A 23,824-nucleotide genomic window follows, 5' to 3' on the forward strand; every position below is an offset into this window, starting at 1 on the left:
ACTCCCCCAAATGGCTGCAATGGCCAGGGTGGACAAGACACAAATCAGTAGCAAAGAGCTTCATCCAGGTCTCCCACATGGGTCCAGGGGCCCAGTGATATGGGTCATCTTCTGCTGCTTGCTGAGGGCCATTAGCAGGGAGTTGGATTGGAAGTGGAGCATCCAGAACTCAAACTAGCACCCACATGGAATGCCCACTTCACAGGTGGCAGCTTAACTAGCTATGACACAATGTCGCTCCCCAGCACTGACTTTTCTTTTTAACTTTTATTTAATGAATATAAATTTCGAAAGTACAGCTTATGGATTACAATGGCTCTCCCCCCCATAATTTCCCTCCCACCCGCAACCCTCCCCTTTCCCGTTCCCTCACCCCTTCCATTCACATCAAGATTCATTTTCAATTCTCTTTATATACAGAAGATCAATTTAGTATATACTAAGTAAAGATTTCAACAGTTTGCACCCACACCGAAACACAGAGTGTAAAATACTGTTTGAGCACTAGTTATAGCATTAAATCACAATGTACAGCACATTAAGGACAGAGATCCTACACGAGGAGTAAGTGCACAGTGACTCCTGTTGTTGACTTAACAAATTGACACTCTTGTTTATGGCATCAGTAATCACCTTAGGCTCTAGTCATGAGTTGCCAAAGCTACGGCAGCCTTTTGAGTTCACCGACTCTGATCATATTTAGACAGGGTCAAAGTGGAAGTTCTCTCCTCCCTTCAGAGAAAGCTACCTCCCTCTTTGATGACCTGTTCTCTCCACTGGGATCTCACTCATGGAGATCTCTCCCTTAGGTTTTTTTTTTTTTTTTTTTTGACAGAGTGTCTTGGCTTTCCATGCCTGAAATACTCTCATGGGCTTTTCAGCCGGATCCGAATGCCTTAAGGGCTGATTCTGAGGCCAGAGTGCTGTTTAGGACATCCGCCATTCTATGAGTCTGCTGTGTATCCCGCTTCCCATGTTGGATCGTTCTCTCCCTTTTTTGTTCTATCGGTTAGTATTTTCAGACACTAGTCTTGTTTATGCAATCCCTTTGATTCTTAGTCCTATCATTATGATCAATTGTGAACAGAAATTGATCAAATGGACTAGTGAGATGGCATTGATACATGCAACCTTGATGGGATTGAATTGGAATCCCCTGGTATGTTTCTAACTCTACCGTTTGGGGCAAGCCAGTTTGAGCATGTCCCAAATTAAAGAATAATGGTCTCCCTTTTTTAAAATAGAATGTCCCTCATTTGAAATTTGTCTGGTATTGCATAATGATTAGACACAGGTTATACATTCCCAGTCAGAATACTCTAAGTTATGAATAAACAACCTATGTCCTGTGTTAGCATATGCTCATTTTTTAATGAGCAGAGTAACAGAATGTGAAACAGAGACAGACAGACAACGAATCTATTTTCTACCCACTGGTGCACTCACAAAATGACTAATAACAGCTGGAGTTGGGCCAAGCTGAAGCAAGGAGCCAGGAATACCATCTGGGTCTCCCACATGGGTAGCAGGAACTCAAGTTATTGAGCTATCATCTACTACATCCCAGGCACATGAGCAGGAAGCTAGATGGGAAAGGAGCTTCCAGAACTTGAACTGGCACTCCAAAATGGGATGCAGGTGTCAGAAGCAGAGGCTTAACCACAATGCCCACCCCTAGTCTATGCTCATTTTCATTAAAAAAAAAAAGAATTATTCCCACTAATAGTATTAAAGGGTTCTCTTTTCTTCACATTCTTGCCAACACTTATCTTTTTGCCTTTTTAATAACATTCATTGTGATAGGTGTGAGGTTTTAACTTGCATTCCCTGATAATGCTAGGCATGTTTTCATATACCTAATTGCCCTTTTTATGTCTTCTTGAGAGAAATGTCTTAAAGCCTCTTGCTCATTTTTTAATCAGTCTGTTTTCTTGTTATTCAGTTGTCTCAATCCTTCCTGTCTTTTGGATATTAACCCCTTTTCCGTTGTATGATTTACATGTATTCCCCCCTTTCTGTAGGTCATTGTTTCACTCTGTCAACACAGTCATGTTCATTTAACTGCATTTTACCTACACTATAATGGCAAATTGAGTAGCTAAAACAGTGACTATAGTCTGCAAGCTTAAAATATTAACTATCTGACCTAAGGTAAGTTTGTGGAAACCTGCTATACATGATGTTTCTTAATGATGCCCACAATTCCCAACTTTACATAGTTTCTGATTTAAATTCTGATCACACAAACAAGATAGAAACTAGTTTTCCTACTATTTAATTATATTTTTTCCTTTATTAACAATCTGTATGGGACCAGAATTGTGGTAAAGTGGGTAAGGCCATTGCCTGCAATGCCAGCATCCCATATGGGTGCCAGTTCAAGTCCTGGCTGCTCCACTTGGATCCAGCTCCCTGCTGATGAGCCTGGGAAAGCAGCAACAGATGTCCCATGTACTTGGGCCCCTGGACCCACATGGGAGACCAGGAAGAAGTTTCTGGCTCCTGGCTTCAGCCTCGTCCAGCCCTAGCCATTGCAGCCATTTGGGGAGTGAACCAGCAGATGGAAGATCTCTTTCCCCTCTTTTTTCTTCTCTCTTTCCCCTACCCCTGCGCATGTATGTATGTGGGTATATGTGTATATCCCTCTCAATCTGTAACTCTGCCTTTCAGTTAAATTAATCTTTAAAAAAAATCTGGGCCAGCGCCACGGCTCAATAGGCTAATCCTCCACCTTGCGGCGCAGGCACACCGGGTTCTAGTCCCGGTCAGGGCGCCAGATTCTGTCCCGGTTTCCCCTCTTCCAGACCAGCTCTCTGCTATGGCCCGGGAGTGCAGTGGAAGATGGCCCAAATTCTTGGGCCCTGCACCCACATGGGAGACCAGGAGAAGCACCTGGCTCCTGGCTTTGGATCAGCGCGATGCGCCGGCCACAGCGCGCCGGCCGCAGCGGCCATTGGAGGGTGAACCAACGGCAAAAAGGAAGACCTTTCTCTCTGTCTCTCTCTCACTGTCCACTCTGCCTGTCAAAAAATAAAATAAAATAAATCTGTACAGAAGACACTAAATACCATGTACATGTTGTCAAAAGTTCATCTCCACAGGGGCATGCATTTGGCACAGTGGTTAAGCCACAGCTTGGATACCCACACCCCAAATTGGAGTGCCTGGATTCAAGTCCAGACTTGGCTTCTGATTCCAGCTTCCTGCAAATGCACACCCTGGGCAGCAGGTGATGGCTCAAGTATTCGGGTCTGAGTCACTCATGTGGGAGACCCAGAGTTCTGGGCTAACAGCTTCAGCCTGGTCCAAGCCCTGCTGTTGCAAGCAGTTGAGTAACTCTCTCTGTCCAACTCTCTCTACATTTCAAATAAAAATGCTTATTGTACCCACTCCCATAGACTTAGCATCCATTGATGAGTCTTCAAAAATTTCTAATTGTTGCAAAATGATTTTTCAACTCCAGCAATGCCAGTCAACTTTCTATGTAAAACACAAGCTACCCTTCTCTATTAGTATCTATTATCAGTGTAAGCTTATGATCTTCAATTTTTTCCAACAGTTTACAATTACTATCCTAAATTATTTTGATGCTCAAATTATTCCAGATTTCACCAATGACTCCGAGCTGACACGACCTTTATTTCCTTAAGCACTTCCTTAATCTGAAGTTTGATCTTTACTTTCCCTGTCACTGTCTTAGAAGCAGCAATTTCTCCAAACAGCCTGCCTCTTTTTCATGAGGAATATTACAATCCAAAAGGAGAATATGGGTTACTGGAGTGGTCACAACTACTGCAGTGTCTTAGCTTCAAGGTGGTTTCAGAAGAATCTGTATCAGTATTTCCATTTATGTATCTATCTATATAATTACGAACTCCTACTGATACCTTCAGTCCCAACCCATCCAGTGCAGGAGTATTCCTTGCCTTCTAGATTTCATATTTACATCTCTCATCTTCCACACTGAGAACCATGGTTCTCAACATCAACACATTTATTTTTTACTCTAATAACATATCTTAAATCATTTCACAATTGCCTCACCAAAGCTTCAAAACACAAACCTCTGAGTGTGTTGGAAGTCCTTCCTCATGTGTAGGCCTAGACCAAGGATGCAAGTTGCTAGGTTTAGCTTTCTCTCAGCCAGTGTGATTCTATTAGTCATTTAGAACAGTTGGCTTTGTTTCTGTTTGCATTGTTTTAGGGTTTTTTTTTTCTTCTTTCCTGTTTTTTTTTAATATTTAACTGATCAATATGCTTCTAAAAATGTTTCTAAAAATAAAAAAAAAAGCATAAACTCAGGGAAAGACATTTTCATTTTCTGTCCTTTCCACATGATTCTCTATCACCTCTCTAAAAAAGGAGTACTACTGTCTTCTGGTTTATCCTTCTTGTTTTTCTTTCTGCTATAATAATAAGGCATAAGCATATTCTACAAAAAGTAGTACACTATGTATTTTTCACTTGAAATATTGGGAATACACATTTTGATCTTGACATTAATAAAAATGGTGTCCCCATTAAGCATAAAATGCTAGCTTTGGGAATGAAATATAGATATGTATTGTGTTCAGAAAGTAGTCAATTATTTATATTTATAATCAAGATTTTATATCAGGAATGGTATTTTTAGCTCTTATGGAGATACTCATGTAATTTTTCTATTTCAATCTTCTATTTCAGTGAATTTTATTAACATATGCCACAGTAACCATTGGATTCCAGTTATATATCTCACTTGATCATGATGTATTCTTTCCTATGTGTGTTGGACTATTCATTTTTTTTTTACTTATAATTCTGTTATAATTCCTAGTGGGGAAGTTTTTTATTTAATTCATCTTAATCATAGAGTTCTGTAATTTTCTATTTCTGTGTCAATTATATGAAGTGGTAATGTTATTACTGCAGTATAAACTAGCGAAAAGAAGATCTCTCTTCGTGTGTGCATGTGTCTCTCTGCCTCTAACACTTACATTCAAATAAATCAATAAATCTTAAAGAAAAAAAAAACAAATTTAGAAGTTTTCCTTCATTTTTATAATTCTCTAAAACAATTCACATAGCAGTGGGTCTGTTTTATTAAAAGTTTTGCTAAATTTACCCTTAACACCATCTAAGCCTGGGGCTTTCTCTCCTTTTTCAATGGAAATTGCTCTATATAAATTTCCTATCACTATTGGGCTCATTTCTGGAAAAATCATTACTCTTTAAGAGGTGATCCATTTCTTCTACAATTTCAAATTTGTTTGATGGGTTGCACAAGGTAGGCTTTGTTTTTTAAATGCCCCATCAATATTATATGCTCTTTGCATTTCTTATTTCATTTGTGTTTCATCCCTTAATTCTGGTTTAAATGATCTACTGACTTGTGTATTGTCAATTTTTTTGAGAAAACAGAAATCTATTAAACTGATGTCTTTCTATTTCCTTTCTATTTATTTCACTTGTTTGTTCAGTGTATTATTTTTTTCTAGATATTTAAAGTTAGGAATGTAGTACATTTATTTTTAATTGTATTAATATAGTCATTTAGTTGTCTAACTGCTTTAAATGTATCCCATAAATTCTTATTTCTTTCTACTTTCATTACTTTTCAGAAATTGTATAATTTTTGTCTTTCCCCTTTCACTCAATAGACTTATTTTATTAACAGTCACATGTTTGTTTTTAATACTTCCACTGTTGGAAACAACTGATATTTTCTTTGCACAGTGACATATGGAATTTTTATCAATTTTCCAGGTATACTTCACAAGATGCATTCTCTATAACTGGACTGTATTATTCAATATATATCCTCTACATGATCTTTGATTATGTTGTTTAGAATTTCCATATCTTATTTTTGTCCTGTCAGATATTGATAGTGAGACTTTTTTTCTTTCCTTTTTGTCACCTGTAGTTTCTGTTTTACATTGATGGTTTCTGAGTTACCTGGTGCATATTTACTCATTACATATTTAATCTTTACAGTAAATTGTGAAAAGTTTTCTTATCACATTTGTTTTAGTGACCTAAATTCTACTTTCTCTGGTATCAGAGTCACAACTCCATTGTCTTAACTGTATCCATATTCCCAATAAATCTGTCTCCATTCTCCAATTTTTATCCTTTCTCAATCAAACTGCTTTAGCTGTCCTTCTACATTCAGTGTAGAGATGGATATTGTTTTTCTTTTTTTAAAGACTTATTTATTTATTGGAAAGTCGAAGTTACAAAGAGAGCGGGAGAGACAGAGAGAGAAATATCTTTCATCTGCTGGTTTACTCCTCAAATGGCCACAACAGCCAAGGCTGGGCCAGGCTAAAATAAGGAGCCAGGAGCTTTATCTGAGCCTCCCACATGGGTGCTGGGCCCAGGTACTTGAGCTATCTTCTGCTGCTTTCCCAGGCACATTAGCAGGAGCTGGATTGGTAGTGGAGCAGCCAGGTCACAAACTGGTACCCATTTGGGATACTAGAGTCATGGCAGGCAGCAGCTTTATCCACTACACCACAATACCAGCCCCATGAATACTGCTCTACACATCAATTTGAAAATGTTTTAGTAAGCAAATTAACTCCATCAATATGCACTAATCTGGGGGTAGGCATCTGACAAAGCAGTGAGGATGCTGCTTGGGAATGCCAGAATCCCATATTGGAGTGTCTGCTCATTAAAGTCCCAGCTCTGCTTCCAAGTCCAGCTTCCTGTTCATGCACACCACAGAAGCAGCAGGTGATGACTCAAGTACTTTGGTCCCCACCACCAAGTGGGAGACCCAGATTGGGCCTGGGCTTCTGGCTTCAGCCTGACCCAGCCCCAGCTATTGCAAGCATTTGGGAAATGAACCAGCAAACAGCACAGGAAAGATAACTCTATCTCTTGGCTTTTGAAATAAACAACATTTTTTAAAAAAAAGATGGACTGATATTACCTTGATCTTTAGTTCTGTTATGTGTTATGATGTATTTTTCTGAGTTTTTTAATATGCTTTCTTTTATTTAGTATTTAAGAAAATTTACATATTTGTTTCAGTGGTTTCCTTTCTCTTTATAGTTTTCATGGTGCCTGTAATTCCCTTTTTTCTCACTTAACTTTATTATCTGGCCTGTCAGTTTTAATCCTCAGTATACCAGGAACAACAGTAATCAGCATTTACCATGGCTCAATGGTTCCTTTTAGTTGCTTTACATTATCAAGTCATGTTATAAATAATTTATAGAAGAAAAAAGTGTCAATGAAAAACTATGTTTTCAGCTTCCAGTGAGAATTTAAATATAACAAATCTTTTTATCAAATTAATGTTGAGGCACAAATGTCATAAAAGATAAAAACATGTTGTTCACTCAATGAGTTTGAAAAATCTCATTTAGAAAATCATTTTTCTAAAGATTCATAATCTGAGATGTGACTTAAATGATTGACTTCACTATCATTAAAGTTCAGAATGTTGCTATCTCTTTGCATTCATCTTCTCATTTTTCTAATAATTGTGAAAAAATTCATCCTCAATTTCTCCTGTTTTCCATGATGGGCAAAAAATGACAAATTCTAAATTGTGCTCAGCAAAAGCCAAAAGCAAGCTGGAATGATAACACCTCCAGTCTTCTATTTTATGGCTTCTTTTAAAATGACAAAATACTTTGGACACTGTAATAAGAAAAGTGAAGGATAACAATTTATTTCACTATGGCATTATCTTTCTAAGAAATCTGTTTCCTTATTCATTTTAGCATTATTGAGAATAGTCATGACGCATAATGAGTTAACTTCTAGGATGATGAAATTTCAAAATGCTCCAAAACACAGGAAAAATTACAACACTAGGATCCAATAGTGCATCTTAGATCTATAAGAGAGCACAACTGACCCACTTGGTAATTCCAGACATAATACTTTATTTATTACTTTTTTAAGTAAGTAAGTATCCTGGGGCCATCACTGTGGTACAATGACCTAAACTGCCGCCTGCAATGCCAGCATCCCCTGTTGGGTACCAGTTTGAGTTCACTCCATTTCTGCTCCAGCTCCCTGCTTCAGCTATTGCAGCCATTTCAAGAGCACACAAGAGATGAAGATTTCTCTCTAACCATGCCCGTCACTCTCTCTTTCAAATAAACAAGTAAATCTACCCCCCCCCCTTTTTTTTTTTTGATGATGTATCTGAAAGTCAAAGTTACAAAGAGAGGAGGGGAGAGAGAGAGAGATCTTCTAACCAATGATTCATTTCCCAGATGACCACAATAGCCTGGAGCTGGACCAAGCTGAAGCCATTAACCAAGAGCTTCAGCCAGGTCTCCCACATGGATGGCTGAGGCTCAAACACCTGGACCATCTTCCACTGCTTTTGCTAGGCAGGGAGCTGGATTGGAAGTGGAGCAACACGGACAGAAACGAGCACCCATATGGGATGCCAGAGGCACAGAGGGCCGTTTTACTCACTACACCACAATGCATGCCCCCAAATAAATCATTTAAAAATAAATAAGTGTTCTTTGTTCTTTGGAAGACATCATAGAAAGAATAAAAGTTATGAAATAATCATATTCAAAAATAGTTAGACCTGCTCAGAAAAGAAACTGAAATACTAACACTTGTTTTCACAAACCCTATGGTATTCTGAGAGTAAAATGGCATATTTTGATTCCTATCTACTACCTAGGCAGTAGCCTGTGTGTGTGTAGACGTGCATGTGTGTGTGCGCGTGTGCGTGCGCTCTCCCTGGGCTCTCTCCCCTTCTTGGACAGAATATGTAACTTTTGCATTCTAGTAATCTACCCACATGCTCACAACAGGTTTTTAGTTTTAGCTCTGAAATTAAATACATGACATGTTCTCCACTTGTCTTTGACCTGAAGTGTTTCCAGTCATCTCTTCATTGGATGAAGCTCATGCTCTAGGACAGGGGCTGGAAAATTACAGGCCAAATCCAGCTCATCAACTCTTTTTGTAAATCAAGTTTTACTGAAACACAGTCGCATTTATTTACATATTTTTATGGCTGCTTGTATAGTTTCAATAGTAGAGGTGCGTAGTGATAACAGAATCAACAGAATTGAGTGAATTGCAAACCTAAATTATTCAGTTTTTGATTCTTTACAATGAAGTCTACATACCTATATCCTACTAGCTTTCTCTTGTAGGCATATACATGTAATATTATTTGAGTTTTCTCATATGCAGAATTGTTTTTCTACAGCATTGACACATTAAGTACTTTGGTAAAATAGAAAACTCTTAGCCTATACTATCTTTAGCTTCTTTAAAAAATTGTTCCATGGTTGCCTTGACTTCTATGATCTCTGATAAATCTGAAACCAGTCTAAATCTCTTGTCTTTGTAAAATATTTCTTTTTTTAAAGATGTATATAAGTATTTGAAAGAGTGAAAGGGAGAAAAACAAAGACAAATCTTTCATACACTGTTTCACTGCCCAAATGGCCACAATGGCCAGGGCTATTCCAGGCCAAATCCAGGAGCCCATAACTCCATCCAGGTCTCCCACACAAGTGGCAGGGGTCCGAGTACCTGAGCCATCTTCCATTGCCTGCCTAGGCACAGTAGAGGGAGCTGGATGGGAAGCAGAGCAGCATGTGCTCAGACTAGCACTCCAGTGTGGGATGCTGGCATTCTAAGCAGAAACCCTAACCTGTTGTGCCATGAAGCCTAAGATATATCATGAAGATATATCATTTTTTACCAGGAAATCTTAAAGACTTTTTCTTTACCTCTTGAAATACAACAGTTTTATCAGTATATGTCTCAAAATTGTTATTATTGGTAAAATTTAACAAGTACCAACTCCAAAAGCTCACAAACGGGAAAATTCATGAGTTCTGACAGTCACACAACTAATGAAATACAGTACTGCAAAGGAGTTAACTGCAGCAACAAATAATTATTTGAATGAATCTTTATAATACAGTGGCAAATGAGAAAAAGCCTCAGAAAATGGCATTAAATGACTTCCTTTTTAGATCAAAAACAAGTAAACAAAACCAATATGTACATGTATATGTAATAAAGCTATTTTTAAAAACAAATATACAAAAGGAATTCTGATTTTCCAAATAGTGGATAGGCAAAATAATATTTTTAATTCAATAATTTTATAGGAATATCACTTTTAAAAGAAAGCTTAAATGAATACAACAAAAGGTTGTGAGCTTTTAAATAAATATCCTCCCATCAGACACTTTTGAGAGTGTTTTTCTAGTCAGACATGGTTACTTCTATGCTGATAACATAATAACCAAATAGAGTTAGAATACACATAATCATAAAAACAGAATATCCAACTAATAGTTATTTAATAAGGAAATACATAAGCAAATGAAAGTGCTGCTTATAAAAAATTAGAATAGCTAATAATCTTGAAAGATATTAAGCAAATATATCAATCTTTAACATCAAGAGAAAATAAAATGCTAAAGATGACTACATAGTATTAACATTTTTTTTTTACAGGCAGAGTGGACAGTGAGAGAGAGAGACAGAAAGGTCTTCCTTTGCCTTTGGTTCACCCTCCAATGGCCGCCGTGGCCGGCGCGCTGCGGCCGGCGCACCACGCTGATCCGAAGGCAGGAGCCAGGTGCTTATCCTGGTCTCCCATGGGGTGTAGGGCCCAAGCACTTGGGCCATCCTCCACTGCCCTCCCGGGCCACAGCAGAGAGCTGGCCTGGAAGAGCAGCAACCGGGACAGAATCCGGCGCCCTGACTGGGACTAGAACCCGGTGTGCCAGCGCCACAAGCGGAGGATTAGCCTAGTGAGCCACGGCGCCGGCCTAGTATTAGCATTTAAAAGTTCAAGAATTAGGGTAGTAGAAATTGCCTAAAGGACCTAGCTCCATGCTGTTCCAAAGTGTTTATACTTCTGTCAATATTTTTCTCCATTAATAAAGTGTTAAGTTCTCTCACAAGACATCTCTTCCTTTCAACTTGCAGAGCAAGCACACATGAAGAAGTATCTGGGTAAAAAGTTGTATTTAAATCTTTAAAGAGTCAGAAGGAGATGCATCAGCTAGAGAATTAAGAAAAATAGATGATATAATTTTAAAAAGCTAACTTTAAAGAGCCTAATAAAAAAGGCTAAAAAGGTATGGTTGCAGCAATATCCTGAGACTATCACAGCAGAAAACCTTCACAACATTTCTAGTCCTTAAAAAAGCAAGAAAAAATGGCATGAGCGTTTGGTGCAATGATTAACTCCCCACTTAAGATGCCCATATCCCACATTGGAGTGCCTGGTCCAAGTCCCTGCTCCTCCACTTCCATTCTAGCTTCCTGCTAATGCACAACTTGGGAAGCAGGTGCAATGGCTCAAGTATGTGGATCCCTGCCACTCACATGGGAGATTCAAATTGAGTTCTGGGCTCCTGACTTCAGTTTGGCTCAATCCTGGCAGTTGCAGGCATTTTGGGAGTGAGCCAGTGGATGGAAGATCTATATTTCTGTCTCTCTGCCTTTCAGATAAAAAAAAGAAAATAAATATCTTAAAAAAAAAAGAGGAAAGAATAGTTTCCAGAACTCACAGAATATAGCTGTATCAAGCATAGAAAATAGCTGTATGCTCCAGCTTTCACTGGAGCAACCAAGGTGCTCCAATAGTGAGGGAGTTGCAGGAATTAAATACTTCAACCTCACTCATCTCCCACCCTCAGATATCTTATTGGTGCTGACCACTAGATGATTCCAACTGGAAAGGAGAAGACACAGAAGCAGGACAGAAAAGACGGACACAGGGGTCTAGAAAGACATGGAAAATATCAAACACAGTGCTTTATGAGTCACCACTAGAAAGGGAAAGATATATACGGCACACAGTTTAAATAATTTGCCATATACTATTAATAACCATCAAGAAGCATGCAGATCTACTTTTTTTTTATTTTATTTTTTTGACAGGCAGAGTGGACAGTGAGAGAGAGACAGAGAGAAAGGTCTTCCTTTGCTGTTGGTTCACCCTCCAATGGCTGCCGTGGCCGGCACACCGCGCTGATCTGAAGGCAGGAGCCAGGTGCTTCTCCTGGTCTCCCATGGGGTGCAGGGCCCAAGGACTTGGGCCATCCTCCACTGCACTCCCAGGCCACAGCAGAGAGCTGGCCTGGAAGATAGGCAACTGGGACAGAATCTGGTGCCCCAACTGGGACTAGAATCTGGTGTGCCGGTGCCGCTAGGCGGAGGATTAGCCTGTTGAGCCACGGCACCGGCCGCAGATCTACTTTTAAGGAATATGTATTGAAAACCCTATTCATCTACAAATATTTGTCAAGTATTTAATGTATATTGCTTACTCAAAAGTACACATACAAAGAGGTATACTGTAAGATTCCTGACCCGAAATTAACTTCTTAGAAAAGGAATAAAGATTAAAAAAACAATAACTATTTAAAAAAAAAAGTGCTATATATGTTGTTTTGGTCCTTCTGTGCTGCCATAACAAAATATCAGGGACCACATAATTTGTAGACAATAGAAATGTATTTCATATAGTTCTGGAGGCTAGCAAGTCTCAGATGAAAGCACTGGTAGATCTAGTTTCTAATGAGGGCTGCTCTCTCTCCTTCAAGATGTCGCCTTATTTGCTGTCTTCCAGAGAAGACAAAAGCTATCCTCACAAGACAGAGGGATAGAAGGCACAGAGGGCCAAAAAGACCTAAGCTAGTTCTTTCCATCCCTGATTTTATAAAGCATTAATCCACTTATGAGGATAGAGCCATCATGATTTAATCAATGGGGATTAAGTTTCAGCATGAATTTTGGAGGGGACACCATCAAACAATGGTATATGTCATATTTATTTATAATCAGAGACCAGAAAGTTAGAAGAAAATGAAACTACTTCAGAAATACGGAAAAAAGAATGAAAATAGCTACAGATTAATAAGAGTCTTTTCATCATCATACAGTTAGGAAGGATAACTTAAACAAAAATTTATAGAGTCTTATAGAGTCTTTACTGTATGCTGGTCCCTTCATTACACATTTTCCCCAACAACAATTTTATACAGGAAGCTGCTGGTTGCAGTTACTGCTAAGTACTTCAAATATCACGTTTAGAAGTTATACTCTAGGGTGCTTTCATGAAGTTTCCCTGCCAGATTTATTATTGTATACTTCCTGCAAGCATTTTTTAAGTATCTGGTTATTATACATCCATATACATTCCCATATAAAGCCACACTGATTGAAACATCTTCAGATGAAGATGACAGAGTTAGAGAACACAGTCCACAGATTTGGAGGACATAGTCTTTGGAACTCACCAACTAACTCAAAGTTTAACAATTAAGAAGCAAATTTCAAAGATCATGTGTTGATGAAAGCCCAAGTAATTGAGTTCTGTCACCACTATGGATTTATTAAAGGATCCTTCATAGGCTGCCTTCTCATTTCTGCATTACTTCTCAGCTTTCCTAACAGTATTTAGCCATACTTTCTAAATAAAATTATTTCACTTGAATCCTTGCCTCATAGTCTATTTCTGTGAAAACTCAAACTCATCTGTCATCTTCTGAACACTTCTTACTTCCCTTTGCAAACAAATGTCATTAAAAGTGTTGAGGAGGGAGGGAGGGAGGGAGCAAAAAAAAAAAGTGTCAGCCCTGGGGCCAGCACTGTGGCACAGCAGGTGAAGCTGCCACCTGCAACACCAGCATCCCATTTGGTGTTGGTTCAAATCCCCACTGCTCTGACTTCTGATCCAGCTCCCTGCTAATGCACCTGGGAAAATAAAAGATGGCCCAAGTGCCTGAGTCTCGCACCCACATCGGAGACCTAGAAGAAGCTCCTGGCTCCTGCCAGCCCCTGCCACTGTGGCCATTGGGGGGGGGGGGGGGCAAACCGTGAGAAAGCAGTAGAGGATGGCCCAAGTCCTTGGGCCCCTTTACCCATGTTAGGGACCCAAAGGAAGCTCCTGGCTCCTGCCTTAGGATCAACGTAGCTCCAGCTATCTGGGGGGTGAACCAGCAGATCAAAGACCTCTCTCCCTCTCTTTGCCTCTGCCTCTCTGTAGCTCTGCCTTTCAAATAAATAAATCTTTAAAAAAAATCAGATCTACTCATTATTTCCAACTCAACTCTCCTCATTCCTTCTTAAATCCAATTCTGTCAGACTTTCATCCCACCACTACACAGAAAATGCATCTGTCATGATCACCAATGACTGCATAGGGCTAAATTCAATAATCAATCCTCAGTATTCAGTACACTTGACACATCAGCAGAATTTGAAACAATTAATTACTTTCCTGTTTAATATTTTTGCAGTTCACCACCCTCCTCCTTAATCCTCCCCTTTTTTCCATATATATATATATATTAACTTTTATTTAATTAATATAAATTTCCAATGTACAGCTTATGGATTACAATGGCTTCCCCCTCCCATAACTTCCCTCCCTCCCACCCGCAACCCTCCCCTCTCCTGCTCCCTCTCCCCTTCCATTCACATCAATATTCATTTTCAATTCTCTTTATATACAGAAGATCAATTTAGTATATATTAAGTAAAGATTTCAACAGTTTGCACCCACATAGAAACACAAAGTGAAAGCAGACAGTCCGCTTAATATAGAGCCATAGTATAACAAGAAAAAACACCACAGTGAAGAAACCAAATATCTCCAACATGCCAAACAACAAACACAAAAACCGAGGTAACAAGAACAAGGAAGACATTATGATGCCCCCAAATGAAAAAGACACCCCAATTCAACATTATGAAGATGATGAGATAGAAGAAATGCAAGAAATGGATCTCAAAAAATTGATAAGAACATTAAGAAGTTCTCAAAAACAAATTCTTAAACTACAGAAATCCTTAATGGACAAGATAGAAAATCTCTCTCGTGAAAATGAAATATTAAGGAGGAATCAAAATGAAATGAAACAACTAGTAGAACAAGAAACAGTGATAGTGACGAGAAATCATAATGAAATGAAAAATTCAATAGATCATATGACAAACACATTAGAGAGCCTTAAAAACAGAATGGGTAAAGCAGAAGAGAGAATATCGGACTTAGAAGACAGAGAACAGGAAAGGAAACAGGCAAACCAAAGAAAAGAAGAGGAAATTAGAAATCTTAATCCCCTTTAACATTTTCTTTATTTCTACATGCATTTCCTTAGTGATCTGACCCAGTCTCATGGCCTTAAATGTCATTTATATTCCAAGTATTTCCAAACCTACATCTCCAGCCCAAATCTGTCTCTCTCTAGACCTGCAGAACCTTATTTCCCACTGCTTTTTTGACATCTTCACGTGGATGTCTGGTAGACAACTCATATATAACATATCCCAGCTCAACTTCTAACCCTCAACTCCACTTAAGAATCCTCTACGTATCAGCTGATGGCAACTTCATGTTTCCAGTTGTTCAAGTCAAAAGCCTTGGAGTCATCCTCAATTCTTCTATCTCACAATTTAAATCAAAATCTTCAGCAAATACCACTAGTTCTACTTTAAAAATAAATAAAACAAATCAACTAATTCTCACCATCTCCAATACTACTAGTGTGGTCTAAACCATTATAATTTGAGGCCCAAAACAGCTACCTAACTGGTCTGCTTCTCTCTGCTCATTCCTCCATAAAGTTAATTTGCAATACAACAGGCAAAGTGATTTCTTTAAAAATAGTTGCTTTGCCCAAAATCTCACCCCATTTCAATCAGATAAAAGACAAACATCACATAAAAACCTGGTGATGTGGCTCCTTATTACTTCCCTAATCTCATTCCTTACCTAGATATCCACATACAAAATTCCTTCACTTCCTTCAATTCTTAGCTCAAAATTCACTTTCTCATTTTGGCTTACCTTGCCTTCCTAACTACCTCCCATTCTCAGTACTTTCAATCTCCTACAAGAGATTAAAAGAAAAAAAGCTAAATGTTATTTCATATACCTTTCATACTTATTATGATTTTTTTTATTATCTGTGTCCCTCTGCTAGAACTAAATCCCACAAAGAAAAATGCCTGATACATCAATTACTAATATGTATTATTGCATATATCTGGAATCAAGTGGAACCAAAAATGTGATCCTGTAAACTACAAAGTCAAATCTAATGTTTGGAGCTATGCCTTAGTTCAATAAACACTCCAAAACTTCTGAAACAGTGATGACAACAGCTCTACACAGGTATACACAGCTATGGTCCTAACACTCTGGGGCATGAATTCTCCTTAAATACAATATCCAGAAAAACCACATGTCAAAGGCTAAATCTGGCTCACCACTTGTTTTTATAAAGTTGTACTGGAAGACAGCCATGCCCATTTGTTTATATACTATCAAGGGCTGCGTTCATACTACAATAGCAGAGCTAATTAGCAATGACCCACAAATTCAGGTGGTCATTTATAGAAAACTTTGCTGACCCTCCATTTAAAATAGTACTAAAATAATTTGTATTTAAAATAAAATTAGTAAAACCAGTAGCTGGTAAATAAAACTTCCAAAGTCAAAGCCCATATTGCCAGTATGATAAACATGATAATAGTTTAGTTCTGAATCTTCCTATTCCTCTTGGGAAAGATAAACTAAAAAAAGAAAGAAAAGAGAAAATGGGAGAAAACAGGAAGCAAAGAAAAAAAGAATCATACACAATCCAGATTAGTTATAAATGTACAAAAAAGAAATGAAACCAAAAGCCAAATAGAAGAAGCCATAGAAGTGCAGAAAGACAGACAACAGGCAATGAACAAGGAGAAATCGTGACAGATATCAGAATTACCACACCCATTCACACACACACACACACACATACACACACACCTAAGCATAAGAATTGCAAAAAGAAAAAAACAAAAGAGTATAAAAAAAAAATATGTACAGGTCATGTACAAAACTCAGATGGGAACCCTAAAGCAAAATCTGATTCTATACTCTACAGAAGAGATACATTTAAAACCAAGTCATTTTGAAACAGTAAGTGGCAATAATGAATGGGCAAAGGTATACCAGGAAAAGACTGACAGAAAAAAAAAACAAAACTAGGGGCCATAATATTAATAATCTTACCAGCTAGCATCCAGATCAAAGAACAATAAAGAAATAAATGATTTTATAGCATTAAAGAATTCAATCACAATAAATACATTAGTTATTAATATCCATAAAAGCAATTCCCATAAAGCATAAATTCCAAAATATACAAGGAGCAATGGCAGAAATAAACATTTTAAGACTTCAACTTTCAGAAAAAGATATGTCAAGTACAAAAACATTACTTATGAAGCCTTGAAGAATTTAACCAATAAAGTAGATCTGATAGATGTAAATAATGAACTCTATCTTAATGTTAGTAACCCTTTTTTTATGTAGCCACAGAATATTTATGAAAACAGGGCCACAATGAAACTTTAAATGAGTTACAAAAAGTACAAATAATATCTACAATTCTTGCAGCATTGTAATGAACCCAAAAATAAATTACAAAAATCTGGAAACATAAACAATCCTTCTACATAAAGATTTTATTACTATTACTTAAACAATTCTTGGCCCATATGAAAAATCAGCCACATTTACTTCAATGTTATAATTAGTTTGTTATGACAATAATGTATGGACATTTACTCAGTGTAGCACTGCTTATTAACCATTACAGCCCAACAAGTTCCTACCAAAAGTTCTCTTTTAATTACTTATATTTTCTCAGTAAAATAAGAAGTCAAGTCATTAGCTGAAAATGATGACAAAGAGGAAAGTGATAGAAATTTGAGGAGAGAGGAAAATATATGAAACAGTCATCCAGGAGATCTGGGAAAAGATCAAACTAAACTGACAGGAATTCCAGACATCATCAAGGGCCAATCGGAGATTTTGCTAAAGCACCTGGGAAAAGCAGCAGAGGATGACTCAAGTACTTCAGGCCCTGCTACCCACATGGGAGACCCAAATGGAGTCCCTGGACCCTGGCTGTAGCCTGGCCCATCCCCAACCATTGCAATGATCTGTGGAGTAAGCCAGAGTATGGAAAATCTCTCTGTCTGTCCTCTCAGTCTGTCATTCTGCCTTTTAAACAAATATATCAGTTTTTAAAAGAAAGAACAAATCAACAAATGAGCTTTAAAGATCAGTGGTACTTGAAGAATAAGATAATTTGAAATAGAAATTATAGGACCCACCATAGGTACTAAAATGACAAGGTAAAGAGTACAGCAATGGGAGAGACTGGCTCAAGTAGAATGGAAAGTAAGATCTTTGGAAGAAACATCAAAAAATTAAGAGGTCACATACTGAAAGAAGTATTAAGGTAAATAATCAAGTCATAAAAATTTTTTACTGGAACAGGTGTCTGGCTAAGGGTTAAGATGCCCATGTCCTGTAGTGGAATGCCTGGGTTTGAAGCCTGGCTCCAGCTTTTCACTAATTCAGACCCTCGGAGGCAGTGGTAATTGTTGAAGTACTTGGGTTCTTAGCTCCTGGACCCAGTCTTAGCCCAGTCCCAGCCATTGCAGGGATTTGGGACAGATGTAGCACTTTCTCTCTTTCTCAGTCTCTCTCTCCTCTCCCTGCTCTCCTCCCTTCTCCTCTTTCTCCTTCTCCCTCTCTCCTTCCCTTCCTTCGCCCATCCACACCTTCCTCCCTCCCTCCCTGTCTCTCTGCCTATCAAACTGAAAAGTAAACAAAGCTGATAAGTATTTGCTGGACAGAGTGACAGTAAACCAGAGGCTAAATTCTCCAAGAAATAAAGCAACCTGAGAAACAAAATGATGAAGTTATAGGTGGTGTAGTCTGGAGATAAGTCTCAAAGGCAGATTTAGAGGAGGAAGGATTAAGACAGGAAATGGCAGAAACCAGAATACATGTCTCCATTTCAACCCAGACATACTAAAGACATAGAAATGAAACAGCCTTCACTACAGGTACGTATGGGAAACAGCGAAGGACTTATAAAGGCAGTCTTCCTCTGAGCACACAAATACTCTCTTACTGTTGCTAACAGTGGTCTGCAAATGAATTTTCTTATTAGGACTGCATGCTCATTTACGGCCCTTGTCTCTTCTGTTGAGGAACAGTGTTTTTTCTTTTTCATACTATTTGTTGAACTCAGTGTAGGGTTAATTTTATGAGTATAAAGTAAACTGAAAATAGATCTTTGTAAAAATTAAGAGTGGGAATAGGAGAGGGAGAAGGAAGAAAGGTGGGAGCGTGGGCGAGAGGGAGGGTGGGAGGGTGGGAAGTACCACTATGTTCTTAAACCTGTATATATGAAATACATGAAATTTGTATACCTTAAATAAAAACTTAAAAAGACAAAAAAAACCTGCATGCTCTAAATAGTTGTTTATAAAGTTGTCTACACATAAATGAGCCCAGAACTTAAGTTTATAATACTGGCCAGAGCCAGAAATGGAGTGTTTTCTTGAATCTAAATAGTAACCACGAAGTATTTATTTGTAGGCAAGTTTAAAACAGTTTTTTTTAAGTCACCAATTTTTGAAAATGTCATAAAGAATTTTTTTAAAAAAAGCACTAGAAAAACAAATCAAAAAAAAAGGAAGAATATAGTACAGAAACTCTGTGTAGATTGCCCTAGTCACCTTCACACACCAGATAATAGTCTCTTATAAAAGCTGACAGGAAGCTTACTTTAAAGCAGTAATATATACATAAAAATTCAGCAATAACATCAGGAATAGAAAACTGAAAAACAAAAAACCTCGAAATCATGGAATGCATAGTAAAGAGACTGGATTAGTTTCAGCTCTTGGTTCATAAGTAAAATCCAAGGAAATAGCACCATCTATTGGAATTTCTCATATTTAAAAATATTCTCAAATCCTGGGAAATAAGATTAGTCTATAATATTTTCCCTCATTTGGCCAAGAAAATAAACATATTAATAAATAAGATCTAAATCAAAAAAGCTTATGTTAAAATTATTAATTATTGGCTTAAAATTCTCACCCCAAATAACTTATCACTTTGACTAAATTCATATGGAGATTTTATTAAAGATAAAAATATTCTCAAAGAATGAAGAAATTACATATTTAAAGAAACTCACAGATATGGTATTCCTGTATGCTGCTTGTGTAACCATATATTGCAGAATATCCAAATATTATGATCATGACAACATCTCTACTATCCAACTCCATAATATGTGCTGAATGTCCCTCCACAGCATACTGCTGACCATGTCCAAGAACAGTAGGAGTTTTTGTACTCCATGACTGACTATTTATGTTAAAAACCCATAATTCATCTGTGACATTGCCATCATTTGTTTCAATTCTGCCTCCATACATAAAGATGTTTTCCTGTAAATTAAAATACATGTATTAATAGACAAAATAGTTGTTTATTAGCAATACATATTATTTAAAATAAGTGATATATTTCAACATATAATTTTGGTCAATGTTCACAACATGCATAAGGCATAGTTCTTATTTGTAAAAGGTCAGGAATACAAGAATAATGAAAACTAAATTTACATACTAAAAAGAGGGGAAATACCTATGCTTTCAAATTTTACTTGAAAACATTTTATTCAAAGTGGCTATATCATACAACCACCCATATTTTTAATTATCCTATAGGAAGAGAATAATGAACCACTATTATGAGAATAGAATATGCAGTATTACAATCAAAACTTAAAAATTTAAGTGTGCAGTAGTTCTATAACAAATAATTTCCTTCTCCATATAACAAAAAAATTATAAACTAGCTTGTTAATTAATCATTCATAACAATCTTTTCAATACTTAAACAATCTGAGTCTCTAGTTATGTTTGCATCCCACCATCTTACTTGTACCACTTTGTGCTATTCACATCATTTACTGTTTTTGTCAAGCACTATTCACCAGAAAGGCAGTTGATACTTATGCAGCATGTACATTTTTAAAGTAATTTCTCTTGGTTATAGGAAAATGCTACAAACATTAATTCATCTTTGGTAAATCTTAATAGCACTTATAAATTACACAAATAATCTTAATCCCATAGGATTATAATAAATTGATATAAATCATCACTATTTCAGAAATCAAGGAATGAGGGGAACTTCTCCAACGTGTTAAAGGATGCTTTCCCCTAAGGTCAGGAATGATATAAGGATGCTCATTTCTGCCACTTCTACTCAACACAGTACTGAAGGCTGTAGCTAGAGAAAACAGGCAAAAACTAATACAGGCTTTGAAAAGGATGACGGGAATTGGAAAGGTACAAGAAAACTGATCCTCCTGGCAAATAACACAATCTCGTGCAGAGAATATACTAAGCAGTCCCAAAAGAGCCAATTACATCTAATCAATTCAGCAATATTGCAGGATATAAGATTAATCTACTTAAATAAATTATATTTCTGTACACTTAAGAAGGAACAACCCAAAAAAGGTTAAAGGTATAAATAAATGCAGAAATATTCCATGTGTATGGGTCAGAAAACAACATTAAGATTATAATACTCTCCACATCTAGAGATTCAACAAAATCCCTATCAGAATCCCAACTGGCAGGTGGGAGGGAAGTTATTGGTGGGGAGGAGGGAAGCCATTGTAATCCATAAGCTGTACTTTGGAAATTTATATTCATTAAATAAAAGTTAAAAAAAAAAAAGAAAAGAAAATATATGGAAAAAAAAAGAATCCCAACTGGCTTCCTTGTAAAAAGTAACAAATTTATCCCAAAATTATATGGAACTGCAAGGCAGATAGAATATCAGAACAATCTTGACAACAAACAACATCAGGACAAAATCACAAAGACCAAAAATGGAGGAATCACACTTCCGGAAAACTTACTACTGACAAAACTAATCAAGATGGTACACTACTGACAAAACCAATGGAATAGAACTGGAAGTCAAGAAATAAACCCATACATCAACTGATTTTTGACAAGTGCCAAGACATTCCATAGGGAAAAAGCAGTCCCCTACAACAAGAATGTACAAAAAATTGAATAACCACCTGCAAAAGAATAAAGTTGAACCCTTACTGTATACTATACACAAAGCTCAAAATAGATGGAAGAATTAAATGTAAGATCCGGCCGGCGCCGTGGCTCAACAGGCTAATCCTCCGCCTTGCGGCGCCGGCACACCGGGTTCTAGTCCCGGTCGGGGCACCGATCCTGTCCCGGTTGCCCCTCTTCCAGGCCAGCTCTCTGCTGTGGCTAGGGAGTGCAGTGGAGGATGGCCCAAGTCCTTGGGTCCTGCACCCCATGGGAGACCAGGAGAAGCACCTGGCTCCTGCCATCGGAACAGCGCGGTGCGCCGGCCGCAGCGCGCTACCGCGGCGGCCATTGGAGGGTGAACCAACGGCAAAAAGGAAGACCTTTCTCTCTGTCTCTCTCTCTCACTGTCCACTCTGCCTGTCAAAAAAAAAAAAAAAAAAAAGTAAGATCCAAAACTATAAAGCTCTCAAATGAGAAAAAAGAGGAGGGGGGTAAATTCTCTGATCTGGGATTTGGCAATCTGTTGTTAGATATGACACCAAAATCACAAGCAATGAAAAAAATTTTAAAAGATAAACCTCATTAAAATTAGAGAAAAAAACCTTCAACACTTTAAAATAGATTATTAATAAAGTGAAACAGCACACAAAATGCTATAAAATATTTGCAGGACACATATCTGCTAAGAGTCAACTATTTAGAATATATAAAGAACTCTTAAAATTCAGCCATTAAGGCAAATAATCTTATTTTGGAATGGGCAGGTCCTGAACAGAAATTTCTACAAAAACTACATAAAAAATGCTCAACAGTATCAGTAAACAGAAAAATAAAAACCAAAACCATAGTGAGACGCCATTTCATACCACTAAAATGACTATCATAAAAAAGATACTAATAAGTGTTGACAAGGATGTATAGAAGTAGTAGTCTTCATAGATTTGATGGGAATGTAAATGATACAACCACTTTGGAAAACAATCTTGTATATATTCAGAAAATTTACACAGCATTGCCATTTGACCAAGCAATTAACTCCTAAGTATATAACCAAGAAAAAAAAAAGTGCCCTCACAAAAGCTTTATAAAAATGTTCATATTGGCCAAAAGGTGTAAACATTCCAAATATCTATTAACTGATAAATAAATAACCAAAATGCAGTGTATTTATAGATGGCATCCAATGAGAGGTATTCAGCCATGAAATACTAATACATGCTACACCTTAAAACAGTATGCTAAATGAAATATGCCAAACCCAAGTCACTAGTGTATGATTTTCATTCATATAAAATACTCAGAAAAGATATCTATAGAGACAAAAAACAGATTTATGATTGCTAAGACTGCAAGGAGGCTCGGGGCAATAGTTAAAGAATATAAAGTTGCTTTATAAATGATGAAATTAAATTGATCACACAACTCTGAGATCTTACAAAAATCTACAACAGTTATATACTACTGAACATACTAAAAATCTCTGAATTACATACCTTAAATAAGTGAATTATAAAGTATACCAATTATATCTCAATACAAATTACAAAAAATAAATATAAAAAACAATAAAATTAAACTAAAATAAGTTTAAGAAACATATGCATATTTGTATGTATACATATATACATATGCACACATACACAAGTATATAAGAGATTACTATTTGATTTTAAAGCATATACATGCATAAAAAGACTGGAGGTTTGTTCTTTATACTGTTCCTGTGTTTTCCAAACTGTTTTACATAAGCACAGAAAATTCATAAATTGTGATTTGAAAGGCTTAGCCACAGATCACAAAATACATGAATCATGGTTCATTCAAAATAAAAACCAGTGAAGTGACCTCTAATTTTAATTATGCTAAATTCATGAGTCCCAGGAGTATATAAAAATGATTGATACAAATGCAATTC

General features: G+C 37.1%; 1 protein-coding gene across 4 annotated transcripts in view; it reads right to left on the minus strand.

The window, feature by feature from the left end:
* The window catches only part of ATRNL1 (attractin like 1), a 792,651-nt gene that overhangs the window by 683,562 nt on the left and 85,265 nt on the right, over nt 1-23,824 (minus strand). For all 4 annotated transcript variants that reach the window (XM_062214395.1, XM_062214397.1, XM_062214398.1 and 1 more), the window contains exon 8: nt 20,010-20,265. In XM_062214395.1, coding sequence (XP_062070379.1) covers nt 20,010-20,265 — 256 coding nt within the window. The remainder of the gene's footprint in view (nt 1-20,009; nt 20,266-23,824) is intronic.

Source organism: Lepus europaeus, chromosome 17 (genome assembly GCF_033115175.1).
Source record: "Lepus europaeus isolate LE1 chromosome 17, mLepTim1.pri, whole genome shotgun sequence".
In the NCBI taxonomy this organism is placed as follows: Eukaryota; Metazoa; Chordata; class Mammalia; order Lagomorpha; family Leporidae; genus Lepus; species Lepus europaeus.